This window comes from Narcine bancroftii, chromosome 13, assembly GCF_036971445.1.
Source record: "Narcine bancroftii isolate sNarBan1 chromosome 13, sNarBan1.hap1, whole genome shotgun sequence".
NCBI lineage: Eukaryota > Metazoa > Chordata > Chondrichthyes > Torpediniformes > Narcinidae > Narcine > Narcine bancroftii.
Window position 1 is genome coordinate 55,253,161 of NC_091481.1, and position 16,794 is coordinate 55,269,954.

Genomic DNA, 16,794 nt, shown 5'->3' on the forward strand with positions numbered 1-16,794 from the left:
TCCTCACCTTCCACCCTTCTAGATTCTGCATTCAACACATTATCCTCCATAATTTCAGCCACCTAGAATGTGATCCCACAACCAGACACTTCTTCCCCTCTCCAACTTCTGTAGGGACCTCTCCCTCCATCCACTCATCCCTCCGCCCGTCCACTCATCCCTTCCCACCAATCATTCCTTTGGAACCTTCCCCTGTGGCTGCGGGAAGTGCCAAACCTGCGCCCACACCTCCTCCCTCTGCACTCTTTGGGGGCCAAAACAGGCCTTACAAATGAAGCAACACTTCACTCGTGTGTCCGTGGGAGGGATCTACTGCATCCAGTACTCCCACAGTGGGTACATCAGGGAGACTGGACGCAGACTGGGAGATCACTTCGCAGAGCATCTTCGCTCTGTCTGCATCAGAGACGGGGATCTGCCAGTGGCCGACCACTTCAATTCTGCGCCCCGCTCCCGCACTGACATGTCTGTCCACGGCCTCGTGTGCTATCCCGCCAAGGTCAACCGTATATTGGAACAGTAACACTTGATTTCCCATCTGGGCCCTCTCCAACTGGGCGGCATTAAGATCGACCCCGGTTTCTGACAGACTACTAACTGTTCTTCCTCCCTTCCCTATTCCCGCTGCCTTCTTTCCCCTAGCTCTCAATCCCCTTCCATCTCCACTCACAGAGCCACCCCCACCCCCCTATTTGCTGATGTGCCCTCCCTCCCTTATCTACCTATTATCTCCTGCCTGTGGGCCTGTCCTCTCCCTCACACCACCATTTTCTTTGGGCACCTGTTTACATTTTGTCCACACCTTGACAAAGGGCTCAAGCCCAAAACGTTGGTTCTGCATTGATCTTTTTTTTTTATTGGTTTTTATAAGAAATACAGTACAATATATATTAGTGTAAAACTTCAAACAGTATAAACTCACTCCCCTCCCCCACTGCACTGGGTGAAAATGAAAAAAAAATTAGAAGTATTGTGTGAAAAACCCCACCTAACCTACTCTAATTTAAAAAAAACACGAACAAAAAACATCTGAGCAGCTTCATCTGAGGGTTACATATATTTTGTAGTTTTTGGTTCCTACCATGAATCAAAAAACAAAGGTAAGACTCTTGTGTCAGTATATAGATATGTTTTTTTGGGAGATAAATTGGGGTAGGTTTTTTTTAGTGTAGGTCACATACAAACACTTCAAAATGAATCTTATTTAAAGTACTGGAGCTCTGCTCATGCCAGACAATGTCAGGGCCAACAGAGCCTTTGCAAAAGCTTTGGAGAGGGCCCAAGAGACTTCACTAATGGATTGTGGTTTACAAAAAGGCAACAGATGAAAGAGCTTGTCAGAGCCGCATTTTGTCTGGAGGGGGATTTGCTGTTCTGAGAGGGTCATGTGGTTTTGAAAGCAGAGAGAGAAAAATAGGTTTTCTGTGTGTGTGTGTGTGTGTGAGAGAGAGAGAGAGAGAGAGAGAGAGAGAGAGAGAGAGAGAGAGAGAGAGAGAGACAGAGATCAGTTCTACAGTGTTACAGTCAGCAGCAGCAACTGGAACAGGACAAGCTGGCAAACTTGTGGAAAACCCAATTTAGAAGTCGGTCAAAGCCCTTGTGGTTCATGCAAGAGGAGAGGACTGGCTGCCTAATGTTTCACTTGAAAGAAGAGAAACAAAAAGGAACTCTGTGGTGACCTGAAAAAAGAGGTAATCATCTGGAGAACCCTGAGGGGGCAAGTTTCTTCAGCAAGACACTGGAGTGGCTGATTATAAAAAAGAAAACAGTTGTGGGTGTAAGCGTACAATGAATTTCTCTCTGAAAACCAACAAGAACCTTCCTGAGTGGTAACCATTTACCTTTCAAGTACCAAAGCCTGATGAATTTTATAAATGTTAAATTCTGTGCACAGTAGAAGAATTGCCTGCAACCAGTGAACTTGAATGAATGAGAAGTGAGATTGGACTGTGAACCAAAGAACTTTTCTGAACTTACACCCACATCACACACACTTGCACTTAGAATTAGAAGGGGGTTATGTTAGTGACAAGTTAAAGTGTGACTCTGTTTTCTTGTTTATAGATCATTTAAACCAACTTTTGTTTAAGTAACCATTTGTCTTGGTGAATATCTATTGCTGCTGGGTTTTCGGGTCCTCTGGGCTCGTAACACTCTACCTTCATCTTTGCTATATAGAGGGCATTCTCGGACCAGCTGAGTTTACCCAGCCTTGTGCTTTTATTTCTATCACGGCATCTGCGGACTTGCGTTGATGATATTATTGATATGTTTTGCAGGTCACCCGTGCAACTGATGATCCCTGTGCACCTTCTGCCCTGTTCCAATATGTAATCTTGATGCCATTGCTTGAATGCACACTATAAATATTAATTGCAATAATGTGAAATCTAAGTTCAGTTGAAAAATATATTTGTTTTTATAATTCATTTTATCCCAATGAAAATAAATCAGCAAATAATCTGGAGAAGTGCGTACTCGAGGCAAATGCTACAAGAAGGTATTTTTTCAGAGCCTCGTGTATCATGTCCAAATGGGATCCCCCTTTCAAGTGATGTGCTGGACATTACTAACAATGGTCTGTGTTTCAGCGATCCGTCCTTTGGCTGAATATAAAAAAAATGGATGAGCTTTGAACTGTCCTGCTAATCAATAAGATCATGGTCCATCTCCTTTGTCAATTCCACAATCCCACCTGATCCCCTTGATCTTGAATTCATTTTGTGTCCAGAAAATAAATCTCTCAGCCTGGAAAGTATTCTGTAACTGGGCTTCTGGGACAGGCAAACTGTCCAACAAATTGCAAGACCTGGAACTCAGCACCCCACTGTGTATTTGGATCCTCACCTCTGGACCACAATCAGTGAGGGTCAATAAGACCTTCACCTCCACGATCTCCATCAATACTGAAGCACCACAGCTCCCTCCTCTGTACCTATGACTGTGTAGCTTGGTACAACAACAATACCATCTGCAAATTTGCTGACGGTAGTAGGTTGGATAAAAAAAGGGGGCGATGAGTCAGCCTACAGGAGGGAGATTGAAAACCTGGCCATACAGTGCACTAGCAATAGCCTCACACCCAATGTCACCAAAGCGAAGGAGCTGATTGTTGACTTCAGGAAGGGAAAAAACAGAGGTGGATGATCCAGTGCACCTGTAACGCCCAACAACGCTGGTCCAAAGCAGCAAATTCCGCGACACATGCTTGTGGCAACCTGATCTAATTTGGATTCTACTCAGGCGTAAAGATATTAAGTCCTTTCCTTCACTGTGGATGGAGAGCGAGTTCTTCAGCTTCTTTTAAGCTCGAAATACTTGACGAACACAATATTATTTAACCGTCAAAGAAAGGAGAACAACCATCTGGTTTTTCTCGATTAAGAACTTAATCTGGTTGTTGTAACTTCACAGAATAATTTGAAATAAAAGTAAAATCCTGCAAACACTCAGCAATGACGAAAAGACAGACAGAGTCAACATTTTGGCTCGACGCGATCGGAACTTTCAGAGGATACAACTCTGCTTCTCCCTTCGTGGACACTCCTTTACCCACTGAGTGTCTCCGGCATTTCAAGTTTATGATCATCAGACATTGTAAAGTACAACGGGATGAAATGTGTTCTTTGGTTCTCGGTGTAAACACATGCAGTCTAGAGTTACTTGATACATATTTACAAGTAATTTATTTGCACTCCATAAATAAATGTTAAATAATAGTAGATTCTCTGAGGGTGAGTGTGGAGAAGCTCATCGGTCGTTCAGCATTCTCACTGCCTATAGGAAGAAGCTGGTCCTCAGCCTGGTGGTTCTGTCCCTGATCCTCCTAATGAGAGTAGCTGGGGCAGTCAGGGTCCTTAATGATTTTGTGTAAACTATCCCAGTAGATCATGTCAATGGACGGGGAAGGAGACCCCATTGATCCTTTCTGCTGCTCTTATGATCTTGTGGATTGACGTCCGATTCAATGATGTACAGCAATCGTACCACACGGTAATGCAGCTGGCCAGGATACCCTCAGTAGGGCTCTTGTAGAAAGTCTGCTCAGGAAGTACGGTCGCTGTTTGCCTTCCTGACAACTGAGGAGAGGTTGTGTGTCCACGATACTCTTTGAGTGAAGTCCAAGGAACTTGGTGCTCTCTTCTCTCTCCACTACCGAGTTATTGATGTGTAGTGGAGGGTGGCCATCCCTCGCCCTCCTGAAGACCGCGATCCTCTCCTTCGTCTTGCCCACATTGAGTCTCAGGTTGCTACTCTCATACCATTTCGCGAGATTTTCCATCTTTTCTCTACAGTGCGACTCATCGCCGTAGCTGAGGAGGCCAATGGCTGTTGTGTCATCTGCAAACTTGATGACGTCTGTTGGAGGCGGATCTGGCGATGCAGTCCTGGCTTAGTAGCGTGAATAGGGCCTGCCTGAGCTCACAGCCCTGAGGTGCCCCTGTGCTCAGCTAGACAGTGCTCGATCTTCTGCTACCGACTGGACAGACAATCTTTGTGCTGACTGGCTCAGCGCACCTCAGAGGGTTTGAGTATAGGAACATCAAAGCTTTTGTAAATTCTCATGCAGGAGGTCATTTTATGGTGTGTAGATTCTTGAGGGAAGCTTGCCTCCACACCGGGGCAGCATGGTCAGCGTAGCGGTTCACGCAACGCTGTTACAGCGCCAGCAACCGGGGCTCAAATCCGGCGCTGTCTGTAAAGAGTTTGTATGTTCTCCCCGTGTCGGCGGGGTTTTCCTCCAGGTGCTCCAGATTTCTCCCACCCTTCAAAATGTACCAGGGGTTGTAGGTCAATTGGATGTAATTGGGCAGCACGAGCTCGTGGGCCGAAAGGGCCTGTGTTATTCTGCTGAATGTCTACATTAAAAAAAAATCTCTTCTCAATTCTCACTTTGTCTATCCAATCCATTAAAGCAAAATGGCTTAATAATGGTTAAAAATCTGGCTGGATAGGTCAAGCAATTTCCATGATGAATTTGTGAGTGTAGAATAAAATAATAGCTGTGTCCTTAAATATAATTGGCATTTCTCCTCAGCTTTATTAAGCATAAGTTAAAATATCATATAGAGTGAATCAATTCCCATTTATGAAACTAATGATGCAGTTATTTAATGCACAAGCCTCAAAGGAACATTAGGGCCAATACTTGTCATGCATCAAAGACACTGCCGCTACCATCAAGGTTATGTTCAAGGAAGGGAGATCAATCTGCAAAGGCCTCTCTAAATTCTTCTTGTTGTTTATAAGAGTGGGTAGCCCAATGTAGTAGTGAGGTTGTTCATAGTCTAAAAAGCAAATGGGCTGTCACGTTTGGTGAATTTAACTTGCCTGTTGAACTGAAGGCCGGGCAGCACTGCTCCCTTCAAGCTGTGCATGTGTGGCCGCATGCATACTTTTTTTGGGAAGCGGCGCACAAAAGGTTAGTTACCTAAAATAATGTAGCAATTAATGATTATACTTACTGAAATTAATCTCTTAGCTAACTATTTCCGTTAACTAGTTAGTCGGTTAAACATACTTGTAGTATATTAAAACATGCAATAATGTTGAAATGCCAGTACCATTTAATTAGAAATGAGAGATGGGCTGCACCAAAATAGAAACATAGAAACATAGAAGATAGGAGCAGGAGTAGGTCATTCAACCCTTCGAGCCTGCTCCGCCATTCAATGAGATCATGGCTGATCTTAAAGTTCAGTACCCCGTCCACGCCTCGTCTCCGTAACCTTTAATATCCTTATACTGAAGAAATAGATCTAATTCCCTCTTAAATATATTTAATGAACCTGCCTCTACTGCCCTCTGTGGCAATGAATTCCACAGATTCACCACCCTCTGGGTAAAGAAATTCCTCCTCATCTCGGTCCTAAATGGTTTGCCTATTATCCTCAAACCATGGCCCCGGGTTCTGGATTTTCCCATCACTGGAAACATCCCATCTGCATCCATTCTGTCCAGTCCTGCCAGAATTTTATATGTCTCTATGAGATCCCCTCTCAATCTTCCAAACTCCAGCGAGTACAATCCCAATTTGCGCAATCTTTCCTCATAAGTAATTCCTGCCATTCCAGGTATCAGCCTGGTGAATCGCCTCTGCACTCCCTCCATTGCAAGAACATCCTTCCTTAGATAAGGTGACCAAAACTGCACACAGTACTTCAGGTGGGGTCTCACCAAGGCCCTGTACAGCTGCAGTAAGGTATCCTTGTTCCTAGACTCAAACCATCTTGATATGAAGGCCAACATACCATTTGCCTTTTTAACCGCCTGCTGTACCTGCATGCTCACCTTCAGAGACTGATGTACAAGTACCCCTAGGTCTCTCTGCACTTCCCCATCTCTTAATCTATTGCCATTCAAATAGTAATCTGCCCTCCGGTTTGTATGACCAAAGTGGATAACCTCACATTTATCCACATTGTAGTGCATTTGCCATGTATCTACCCAGTCCCTCAATTTATCCAAATCACACTGGAGCTTCCTGACCCCCTCTTCCGTGCACACAACCCCTCCTAGCTTAGTGTCATCTGCAAATTTGGAGATATTACATCCAATCCCCTCGTCCAGATCATTAATGTAAATTGTGAACAGCTGGGGTCCCAGTACAGATCCCTCTGGCACCCCACTGGTCACCGCCTGCCACTCAGAAAATGAGCCATTTATCCCAAGTCTCGGTCTTCTACCTGCCAGCCAGTTCTCAATCCACATCAATACTTTGCCCCCAAACCCATGAGCCTTGATTTTGGAAGCCAGTCGTTTATGTGGGACCTTATCGAAGGCCTTTTGGAAGTCCAGGTACACCACATCCACTGGCTCTCCCCCATCTATTTTACCTGTCACCATCTCAAAGAATTCCAATAGATTTGTCAAGCACGATTTACCTTTTGTAAATCCATGTTGACTCCATCCAATCCCTTCTCTGCTAGTCCTATGCTCCGCTATTACATCCTTAATAATGGATTCCATCATTTTGCCAACTACTGATGTAAGGGTCAATGGCCAATAATTCCCCGCTTTATCTCTACCCCCCTTTTTAAATATTAGCTACCCTCCAATCCATGGGTACTGATCCTGAGTCTATCGAGTTCTGGAAAATAATTCTTAAAGCATCTGCTACCTGAATGGCCACTTCCTTAAGTACCCTAGGATGTAGATTATCAGGCCCTTGGGATTTATCTGCCTTCAATCCCATCAATTTCCCCAAGACCATGTCCTTAGAGATACTGATTTCTTTCAGTTCCTCCCTTGCATTAGTCTCTATGTTTCCCAACATCCTTGGGAGGTTATTTGTATCCTCTCTTGTAAAAACAGAACTAAAGTAAGAATTTAATTGGTCTGCCATTTCCTTATTCCCCATTATATATTCCCCTGATTCCAACTGCAAAAGACCTACTCTGGATTTCACCAATCTTTTCCTCTTGACATATCTATAAAAGCTTTTGCAGTCGGTTTTTATATTTGCCGCAAGCTTACTTTCGTAATTTATTTTTGCTCTCTTGATTAATCCCTTTGTCCTCCTTTGCTGCATCTTGAACTGCTCCCAGTCTTTGGTTGTGGTACTTTTTTTGGCCAATTGATATGCTCTCTCTTTGGACCTAATGCAGTCTCTAATTTCCCTTGTTATCCATGGTTGAGTCACCTTTTTTGGTTTATTTTTATGCCAAACGATTTTTGCAATTGCTCCATTAGATCTGTGAATGCTTTCCATTGTCTATCCACAGTCAACTCCCCCATAAACACCACCCAATCAATCTTACTCAACTCCTGTCTCACACCATCATAATTCCCTTTATTTAAATTCAGGACTTTAGTCTCGGTTTTAATTTCATCACTCTCCATGTCGAGTGAGAATTCGATCATATTGTGATCGCTCCTACCCAAAGGGCCTCGTACAACAAGATTGTTGATTAGCCTCTTATCATTACATAATACCCAATCTAAAATGGCCTGCTCCCGAGTTGGTTCCTCGACATATTGGTCTAGATAACCGTCCCGTCAACATTCAAGGAATTCCTCCTCCTCAGTATTTTTACCAATTTGACTAGTCCAATCTATATGCAAATTAAAGTCTCCCATGATGACAGCTGTTCCCTTATTGCATGCTTTTCTAATTTCTCTTTTAATGCCTTCCCTCACCTCTACACTAATATTTGGAGGCCTATATACCACACCCACTAACATTTTCTGCCCCTTGCTATTCCTCAGTTCTACCCATATAGATTCCGCATCTTCCGAGTTGATATCCTTTCTGTCAATCGTGTCGATCCCTTCTCTCACCATCAATATTACCCCACCCCCTTTTCTTTTTTGCCGATCCCTCCTAAATATCGTATACCCCGGGATGTTAAGTTCCCAGGCTTGCCCACCCTGTAGCCATGTTTCTGTAATCCCAATCAAATCATATTTGTTTATCTCAATTTCCACAGCTAATTCATCTTGAAACAATCTCAAGTTTACATTTGCACAAGCATTCAGTCTGCACAGACTTTTGTCACACAGGGCGGAAAAAAAATTGCACAACCTAAGATTTTTGTGCACAGTGACGACTAAAATTTATAGGGAACATCAACAAAATCACTTTCATTTATCTAGCGCCTTCAATGAGGCAAAATATCTGAAGGTGTTTCACAGGAGCAGCATCAAAGGCTGCAGATGCTGAAAATCTGAAGCAAAGATAGAAAACGTGAATGATACTGATCTGACGAAATAGCCTCATGACGTTAATGCCATCCAGTTGAAGGGTGCCCAGAGGGAAGATGAGGTCCCTTGACTCAGGCCTGAAGAAAATCTGCAGACACTGCGACTGCAGTAAAACACACAAAGGTGCAGGATGAGCTCAGCAGGTCCACATCTTCCCTCTGGGCACCCTCCAACTGGATGGCATTAACGTCATGAGGCACCGTCAATAACCCCAAAAAACTGAAGTTGTGAAACTGACAAGCTTTTACTAACTATAGATTCCGTGTGTGTTAGCCGGCTAATTTAGCTAGTCCATTCCTGGTAATCGCGTGGTGTGAAACATTCTAACCTGGCAGGGTCAGTTAAATTCAACTGGGCACTGACACCTGGTGGGGGCAAGTGTCAGAGCCCGGCCGAGTTAACTCATTAATCGCCATCTGGCGGTGTGAAAGCACAACCTGTTCTCACAATGTCACCACTGGAGGCAGGACCCCCCCTCTTAAAATGGCGTGTTGCCGAACAACTAGGTAAATTGTGGTGCAGTGGGAAAGACTCCCGGGTGCAGCCTGCCTGGTAAGTTTACCCGCTTCCCAGGAGGGTTGGGAGTGTGAAAGGGTCAAAGGGAGAACGTACAAACTCCTTACAGACAGCATGGGATTCGAACTCTGATCCCGATCGCTGGAGAAGTAATAGGGTGGCGCTATCCTCAATGCCAACTGAACCGCTCCTTCTGATAGATATTCCTGCTGGAGTTCCGTTTTTGTGGACTAATCATGTTCTTGCTTCTATTAATCAGAAACATTCTCTCTCCAGAGACTATTTCCAAAGCTTGATGTTTCTAATTTGTTCTACTGTGTAAACAAGATTGCAGAAGGAATTGATGGTGTTTATGAAATTTGCAAATTGATGAAATAGTTACAAGGAGAAACCACCTCCCTTTGTGGGGAAACAAGCAAATGAAATCAATTTTAAATCCCAACCACATTGCCAAGCAAATGGGCGAGAGACACATGGCCACATGAATGTGAAACCTCTCTGCAAACTGCTTGACTAAGACTGTATGTTTTTTTTTGTTATTAAGTAATGTGCAGCCAAGGTCGGTAAATAGCAAATGGACAGATCACCTGGGATCTCACTGAATAGAACCATTGAAAGTAGAAACAGGCTATTCAGCCCATCTAGTCCATTCTAAACTATTATTCTGCCTAGTCCCACTGACCTGTATATCCCTCCATACCCCTCCCATCCAAATTTTTCTGAGATGTCAATGTTGAGCTCACATTCACCACTTCAGCTGGCAACTTGTTCTACACTCCCACTACTCTCATTGTGAAGAAGTTCCCTTTAATATTCCCTTCTACCCTTAACCCATGTCCTCTAGCTTTTAACGCTCCTAACCTCAGTGTAAAAAGCCTACTCTGTCTACACCCCTCATAATTTTAAATACCTCTAGCAAATCTCCCCTCATTTTCTATGCTCCAGGAAATAAAATCCTATCATGTTTGACCTTTTCCTTTAACAGTTCTCAAGGCCTGGCAACATCCTTGTAAATTTCCTCTGTGCTCCTTCAATCTTATTTTGATCCTTCCTGAGACCAAAACTGTATACAATAGTCCAAATTGGGCCTCACCAAAAATTCACCACAAGATCCCAAATCCTATACTTCGATTTATGAAGGCCAATATGCCAAAAGCTCTAATTACAACCCTATCCACCTGTGAGGCCACATTTAGGGAATTCTGTATCTGTATTCCCAGATCCCTCCACTCTACTACACTTCTCAGTGCTCTACAGGGTACGTCCTTCCTTGGTTTGACCTACCAAAGTGCAACACCTCACATGTGTCTGTATTAAATTCCACCCGCCATTTTGCAGCCCATTTTTCCAGCTGGTCCAGATCCCTCTGCAACCTTCCTCACTGTCCACAATGCCTCCAATCCTCGTGTCATCTACAAACTTGCTGATCCAATGTACCAGATCATTGATATAGACAGCGAACAACAGTGGACCCAGCTCTGATCCTGAATGATACTGATCCTGATAGGATCCAATGTAAAGCAACAGATCAGGTTGTCCAGTAAAACCCATGGCATCTGGCACCTATGGTAGATGCCGGTTAACTGTATATTCTGGCTGCTTGAGACTCACTTGTACAATGCCTGATTAAAATTTATCCTCTGCCTCATGAATCTCTGAGTCAAGTCTAATATTTGGATACTGCGACGAATCCACCTGACGCGCGATTGGTGGATTGGCGAATGGCAAGGCACACCAATGTATCTTTTTTACCTATTATTATATTTTAATCTTTAGTTATTTTTCTCAATTTTTTTTGCCAGATATCTGAGGCTTTTCTATACTTCTGTTTTCCACATTTGAATTTGGGTCTGGTAAGGCTGGGATGAATCAATAAATGATCTGCAAGAACTTAATAGGATTGACAGTCAAAGAGGCCGACAATAATTATTTCCAGTGCAATTATGAGCAACCTTGTCACCCTAGTGATCCTTCACACAACATGACAAATGAGACATGTCTTATGATCATGGCAGAGTTCTCGGTTGATGGTTCGGTGTGACAAAGCGAATGTGCTCAGGGCTGAGCTCTCACCTGGACTCCAAGTATCCCGAAGATAATGAAGAAAGCACAACAAATGAGGACTATGTTTCCAATCGGCTTCAAGGAGGAAATAAGGGTTTCGACAACCAGCTTCAAGCCTGGAGCCCGGCTGATGACCCTGGTGCAAGACATGAGAGAGGAGATGAAGGTCGCAGACAGCATAATGTTAGAACTTAATCATAAAACAGGCACATCTTTTTCACTCAATCTCTGAAGGCACAAAGAACTGAACTCTCAGCTGTGTAGTCAGTTAAATAAAATTATGTTTGAAATGGCGGGTTTATAGAACATTAATTTGGTGGGTTCACCTTGAACAGAGCACTGGCCGACCACAGTTGGATGACTGTAAACAGCCCTGAGAATAGTATCCAGAAGAAGGCAAAAAAGTGTTGGACTGAGAAGTTATAGGGGTGGCACGGCTAGATCTGCTGCGGCTGGTGCAGACCGGTGGAGAGCGAAGTCTCAGCGCTCCCCCCGTGGGGTACAACCACCCAGTCTGATTTCTGTTGGCTTTGTACAAGTTTTAAATGGCCTGTTAAAGGAGCAGGAACCGGTTCATTTTCAAATTCCCCGATCGCAGGGTCTGGGGCCAAGATGGTGGCGCCGACGTTCCTCAGCGGCCACGAGGGGTTGCTGACTTCCAGGAAGTGGAGGACTAGCGTGGCACACCAGAAATAGAGGGAGACCACCTCCCCCCCCCCCCAACCATTTGAGGAATGGTGACCACAGTGAGGGGTTCTGAGGCTGAAGAACACAGGTGGCGGGTGAACTGTTGGTGACTCGAGGCGAGGAACCCACGCGGGCTGTGGATGGCTGCAGTCAAGGGGCTCGCACCAGGCTACAGACTGCTGGACACTGCCTCGAGATTAGCTGAAGGGGGGTAGCATGGATATTTGAACCAGGATGCAAGAGAGTGTTGAAGGTGCTGAGGCCTTCCTGGTCATGTCAGAGGTTTGGATCTGGAGCTCGGGTTTGCCAATGGTTTGGACTGGGGCCTGTGCAGCTGTAGAAGCTGTGGGAGTGCAAGAGGCGAACCCACAGACATTCAAGGGAGACTCAGTTTTGCTTCTCTTCCTCTGGGAGTAAGGGGCTCCAGGCAATCTTTGCTGATAGCGAATCTTGTGGTGGGCTAAATTAAATTTTTTGTGTCATATCATATTTTCTGTTTTATTACATGGCGATAAAATAATCTTGAATCATGAATATGAACAATGTTGAGCAAGGCGGTCAGAGGGGCCCAGATAGCTCTTTAAGATTATTCAATGATTTACAGAATAACCTGAATACGTCAGAGATTTTCTGATCTTGGAAGCTAAGCAGGTTCAGGCCTGGCCAGTACTTGGAGGGGAGGCTGACCCAGAGCACCAAGTGCTATAAGTTTCAGTGAGGGGCATTGGATGACTCTCTGTCTGCATTACCATATAACAATTTACAGTATGGAAACAGGCTATATTGGCCCTTCTTGTCCGCACTGATTTACATTAACTCCACTAGTTCCACCTACCCACTCCTTTGCCCATAACCCTCCAACCCCCTCACATCCTTATACTCATCTAACCTCTCTTAAATGACAGAATCAACCCTGCCACAACTACCTCTTCCGGAAGGTCATTCCACTCAGCCACCTCACTCTAAGTGAAGAAGCTTCCTCTTATCTTGCCCCCTAACCCTTAACTTATGACCCCTTGTTCCAATCTCCCCTACTCTCAGGGAAAAGAGCCTATTCACATCTACTCTATCTATTCCCTTCATAATTTTAAATACCTCTATCAAATCCCCTCTCAACCTTCTACGCTCCAATGAATAAAGACCCAGTCTTATAGTCGACAAAGGTTAAAGAATTTCATGTATGTTACATTCTGCATGTAGTATTACATGACAATAATGGGACAAGACAAGATTAGAGAAGATGTTGTGATTTTAGCCCTCGTGAGAGGGATCAGGACCTAGAACCAAAAATATAAGATGGTCCTCAGTAAATCCAATTGGGAATTCATCAGAATTCATAGGTTGGAGAAATGTAGAAGTTGCACCTTCAGGGGGTGGTTGAAGTGAACAATGGGGATGGATTTCAGGGGAGATGGCATCAACAAATTAGAGAGAGAGGATTGGATGGATGTGTTCATGGACAAAGATAAACTACACTAGGAGTAAACTCATTTGGATCATAGGAAATACCTGTAGCACGATCAATGATCACTCACAGACACGAAGTAAGTGCCAAAGGCTTTATTGATTTAAAGATTCAAGCACGTCTCTACATGCTGCTGGCAAGTCCAAGGGCAGATATAAGGGAGGAATCTAGGGCTCTCGGCCTTTATTAGGGGTCTTAAAGGGAGAGGCTACCAGTTCAGGAAATGGGCCAGCCTGCCCAACTCAGTGCGGAATGTGCCCGCAATACCACATTCTACCACGATACCAGAAGACATCTCTTTAAAGTGAGAAAAGGAAAGTATAGTGGAGACATCAGAGGTCGTTTATTTGACAGAGAGTGCCTGGAATGCAGTGCCTCGGGGTGGTGGCTGAGACTGGTGCAATAGGGATATTTTAAAGACTCTTCAATAGGCACATGACGTCAGAAAAATGGAGGAATATGGGTGTGAAGGGAAGGATTAGATTGTTGTGTAGTACGTTCACGCATCGTGGACCGAAATGCCTGCACTGTGCTGTAATCATCTACGAATATCCACGTGAAACTGTTGCCCTGACTTGTCTGTGTTGTGCACACTCGATATTGAGGGGGCAGGATCAAAGCATAAAGGGACAGGAATAATGTATGTTGGCAACACCCATGAAAATTAAAGGAGAAGGCATCAGTAAAGTGTAAGGACAAGAGACTGTGATTATTTTCTTCTGAATAGAAAGACTGAAGGGGAAGAATTAACAGGAGGATTCCAAATAATGAAGTCTTAAAATCCCAGCTGCTCGGGGATTGGGTTGATCTGGATCTTCAGATTCTCCAGCAGCACATTTTAAAACAAATACAAGGAAGAATAAAAAAGAGATGAACAGGTAAATTTCGATAGCTTATTCATCAGCAGATACAGCGTGAGCACTTTTAAAGAAAGCTAATGTCAACAAACCTCGTCGTTTGTTGCTGTCGTGCATCTTTGGCGCTTACGCACCCACGCAAAAGCCGGCGAAAATTTTAAAAGCTTGAGAGTTTTCGAAAAATCTGGTGGTCCAGGTTTCTGGCATGAAGATTGTTGGCTTTCTACTGGGCAGTTCAACAGACCAGCACCAAGTACAAGAAACAATGCAGGAAGAGATCATTGGTCTAATTTACTTGGAGAGAAAGAGGACACCTTGCATGTTGGAAGCTGGAAGGCCACGTGCTTATCAGGGAGCAGGGAGGAGAGGAGAAGTTTTTCATGCTGCGTGATCTGATATATGATAAAGGGAAAAATAAAATGTCACTGAAAATCCTCGTGAACTTCTTCAAGTGTACTGTGGAGAGCACTCTGGCTGGTTGCATCACTGCCTGGTATGGAGGTGCCAATTCCCAGGACAAGAGGATTGTTAACGCGGCCTGTGACATCACAGGCAGCAGACTTCACTCCGTTGAGGACGTCTACAAGAGGCGGTGCCTTAAAAAAAGCAGCCTCTATTCTCAAAGACCCCACCACCCAGGCCACACCTTCTTCACTCTGCTACCGTCAGCAGGAGTACAGTGCTAATTGCTTTAGGTGCCAGAGTTCACCGAAAAACAGCAACAAGGAGGTCTCGCGAGACCTGGTCTTGGTGGCTGCCATGTTGTATATGACGTTGTGGGATTGAGAGGGAACAGTAGGACGAGTGTACCGGTTGTAGAAGAAACAGGTTCTTTTGCATTGGAGGTGGAGGGGGAGCAGAGTGGAGTGGAGTGTTCCCCCTGAGGTGTGAGAGCAACTCCAGGAGGGGCCAGAGCTGGTGAGTTCTGGCAGGACAGCACCCCTGACCATCAGGGAAAAGGTCCAAGAGCCTAAAGACGAGCACTCAGCGGCACAAGGACAGCTTCTTCCCCGCTGCCATCAGATTCCTGAATGATCAATGGACCACGGACACTGCCTTATTTTTCATGCACTATTTTTATTTATTTTCTCTAAATTTATTTGGTTTCTACAAATGTTTGCACCTTGCTACTGCTGAATGATGACTCGTTCATGAAAATAAATTCTGATTCTGATTCAGAAGAAGTTAGAGTTGTTTCTTGGCTTTTTGCCATTATGTTGATGGAATTTTGGGGAATAACTGAGAGCAGCTACCAAAATCGCCACTCTATGGACAAGAAAGGATAATTCCATATCCAACACATCGCATCGCAACATCCCTCATCTTTTGATCATACTCCGCCCTCACATGATTTTCACTCTACCTGAGGGGGCGCAGGGTCCTGAGCAGCCTCAGAACCCGTAGAACGCCCAGGATCTTGGCTCCCCCCGCAGAGGCCAGGGACACAACGATGTCGGTGAGGGACACGAAGACCAGGAAACCGTCCAGAATGTTCCAGCTGCTCCTCAGGTATGCCTGGTCGCCAACGTAAAAGCCCAGAGAGACGACCTAACAAGTGTAAAGAGAGAGAGAGAGAGTGCCACGCGTGAGAGAGGAAGTATCGAGAGGAACAGCCATGGCGCCAGCAGCGATCATCAAGGACCCCCACCACCCAGGACCCGCTCTGCTCTCACTGCTACCATCAGGAAAGAGGTCCCGGTGCCACAAGGCACGCACCACCAGGTTCAGGAACAGCTGCTACCCCTCCACCATCAGACTCCTCAACGACAAACTCATTTAAAGACTCTTACTTGTGCACTTTATTGCTTTTCTTTTTGTTCTCTCTGTATTGCACAGTCAGTTTGCTTACACATTCATTATCTGTTGACTGTTCTTTGTTTGTTTACATGTTTACACTGTGTACATTTTATTTTTCCACTACCAATTAGTGGTAATTCTGCCTCACCCGCAGGGAAAGGGAACCTTGGGATTGCATGTGATGTCAACAATAAATCTGAAATCTGAAAAAGGGACGTTGAATCCCAGCAGTGACTGTCCTTTGGCTAAGTTGTTAAACCAAGTCTCCAGGAGAGTTTTTGCTTCTGGGGGAAAAATAAGGGGGTTTTCTCTGGTGTACCAGGCCAATTTATACCAGATCATAGGATATAGGAGCAGAAATAGGCCACTCTGCGATTCCATCATGAGCTGACCCATTCTCCCACTCAGCTTCACTCCCTGGTCTTCTCCCCATAACCTTTGACACATTGTTAATGGGATGCTGGGCTTCATAAGTCAAGGGACTGAGTTCAAGGGTCAAGGGGCCATGTTGCTCTGGTGAGACGACACTAGGAATATTGTGTTCAGTTCTGTTGCAAGCAGACTTTCGTATTTTACCCCTTAGGTATGAGAGAATAGCTGGATAGAGGTGGAAATAGATTTACTCCATGCCTTGAATTCTCAATGCAGTGGAGCTGAGCATGCAAATTCTCTAGGTCAACACTAGGTTAAGACACAGCCCGCCTT

At 44.7% G+C, this 16,794-nt stretch overlaps 1 protein-coding gene across 1 annotated transcript in view; it reads right to left on the bottom strand.

The window, feature by feature from the left end:
• The window catches only part of LOC138748557 (voltage-dependent T-type calcium channel subunit alpha-1I-like), a 283,178-nt gene that overhangs the window by 90,703 nt on the left and 175,681 nt on the right, over positions 1 to 16,794 (bottom strand). Inside the window, 2 exon segments of the mRNA XM_069908966.1 lie at positions 11,293 to 11,419; positions 15,656 to 15,840. Of these exon segments, the coding sequence (XP_069765067.1) occupies positions 11,293 to 11,419; positions 15,656 to 15,840 (312 nt within the window).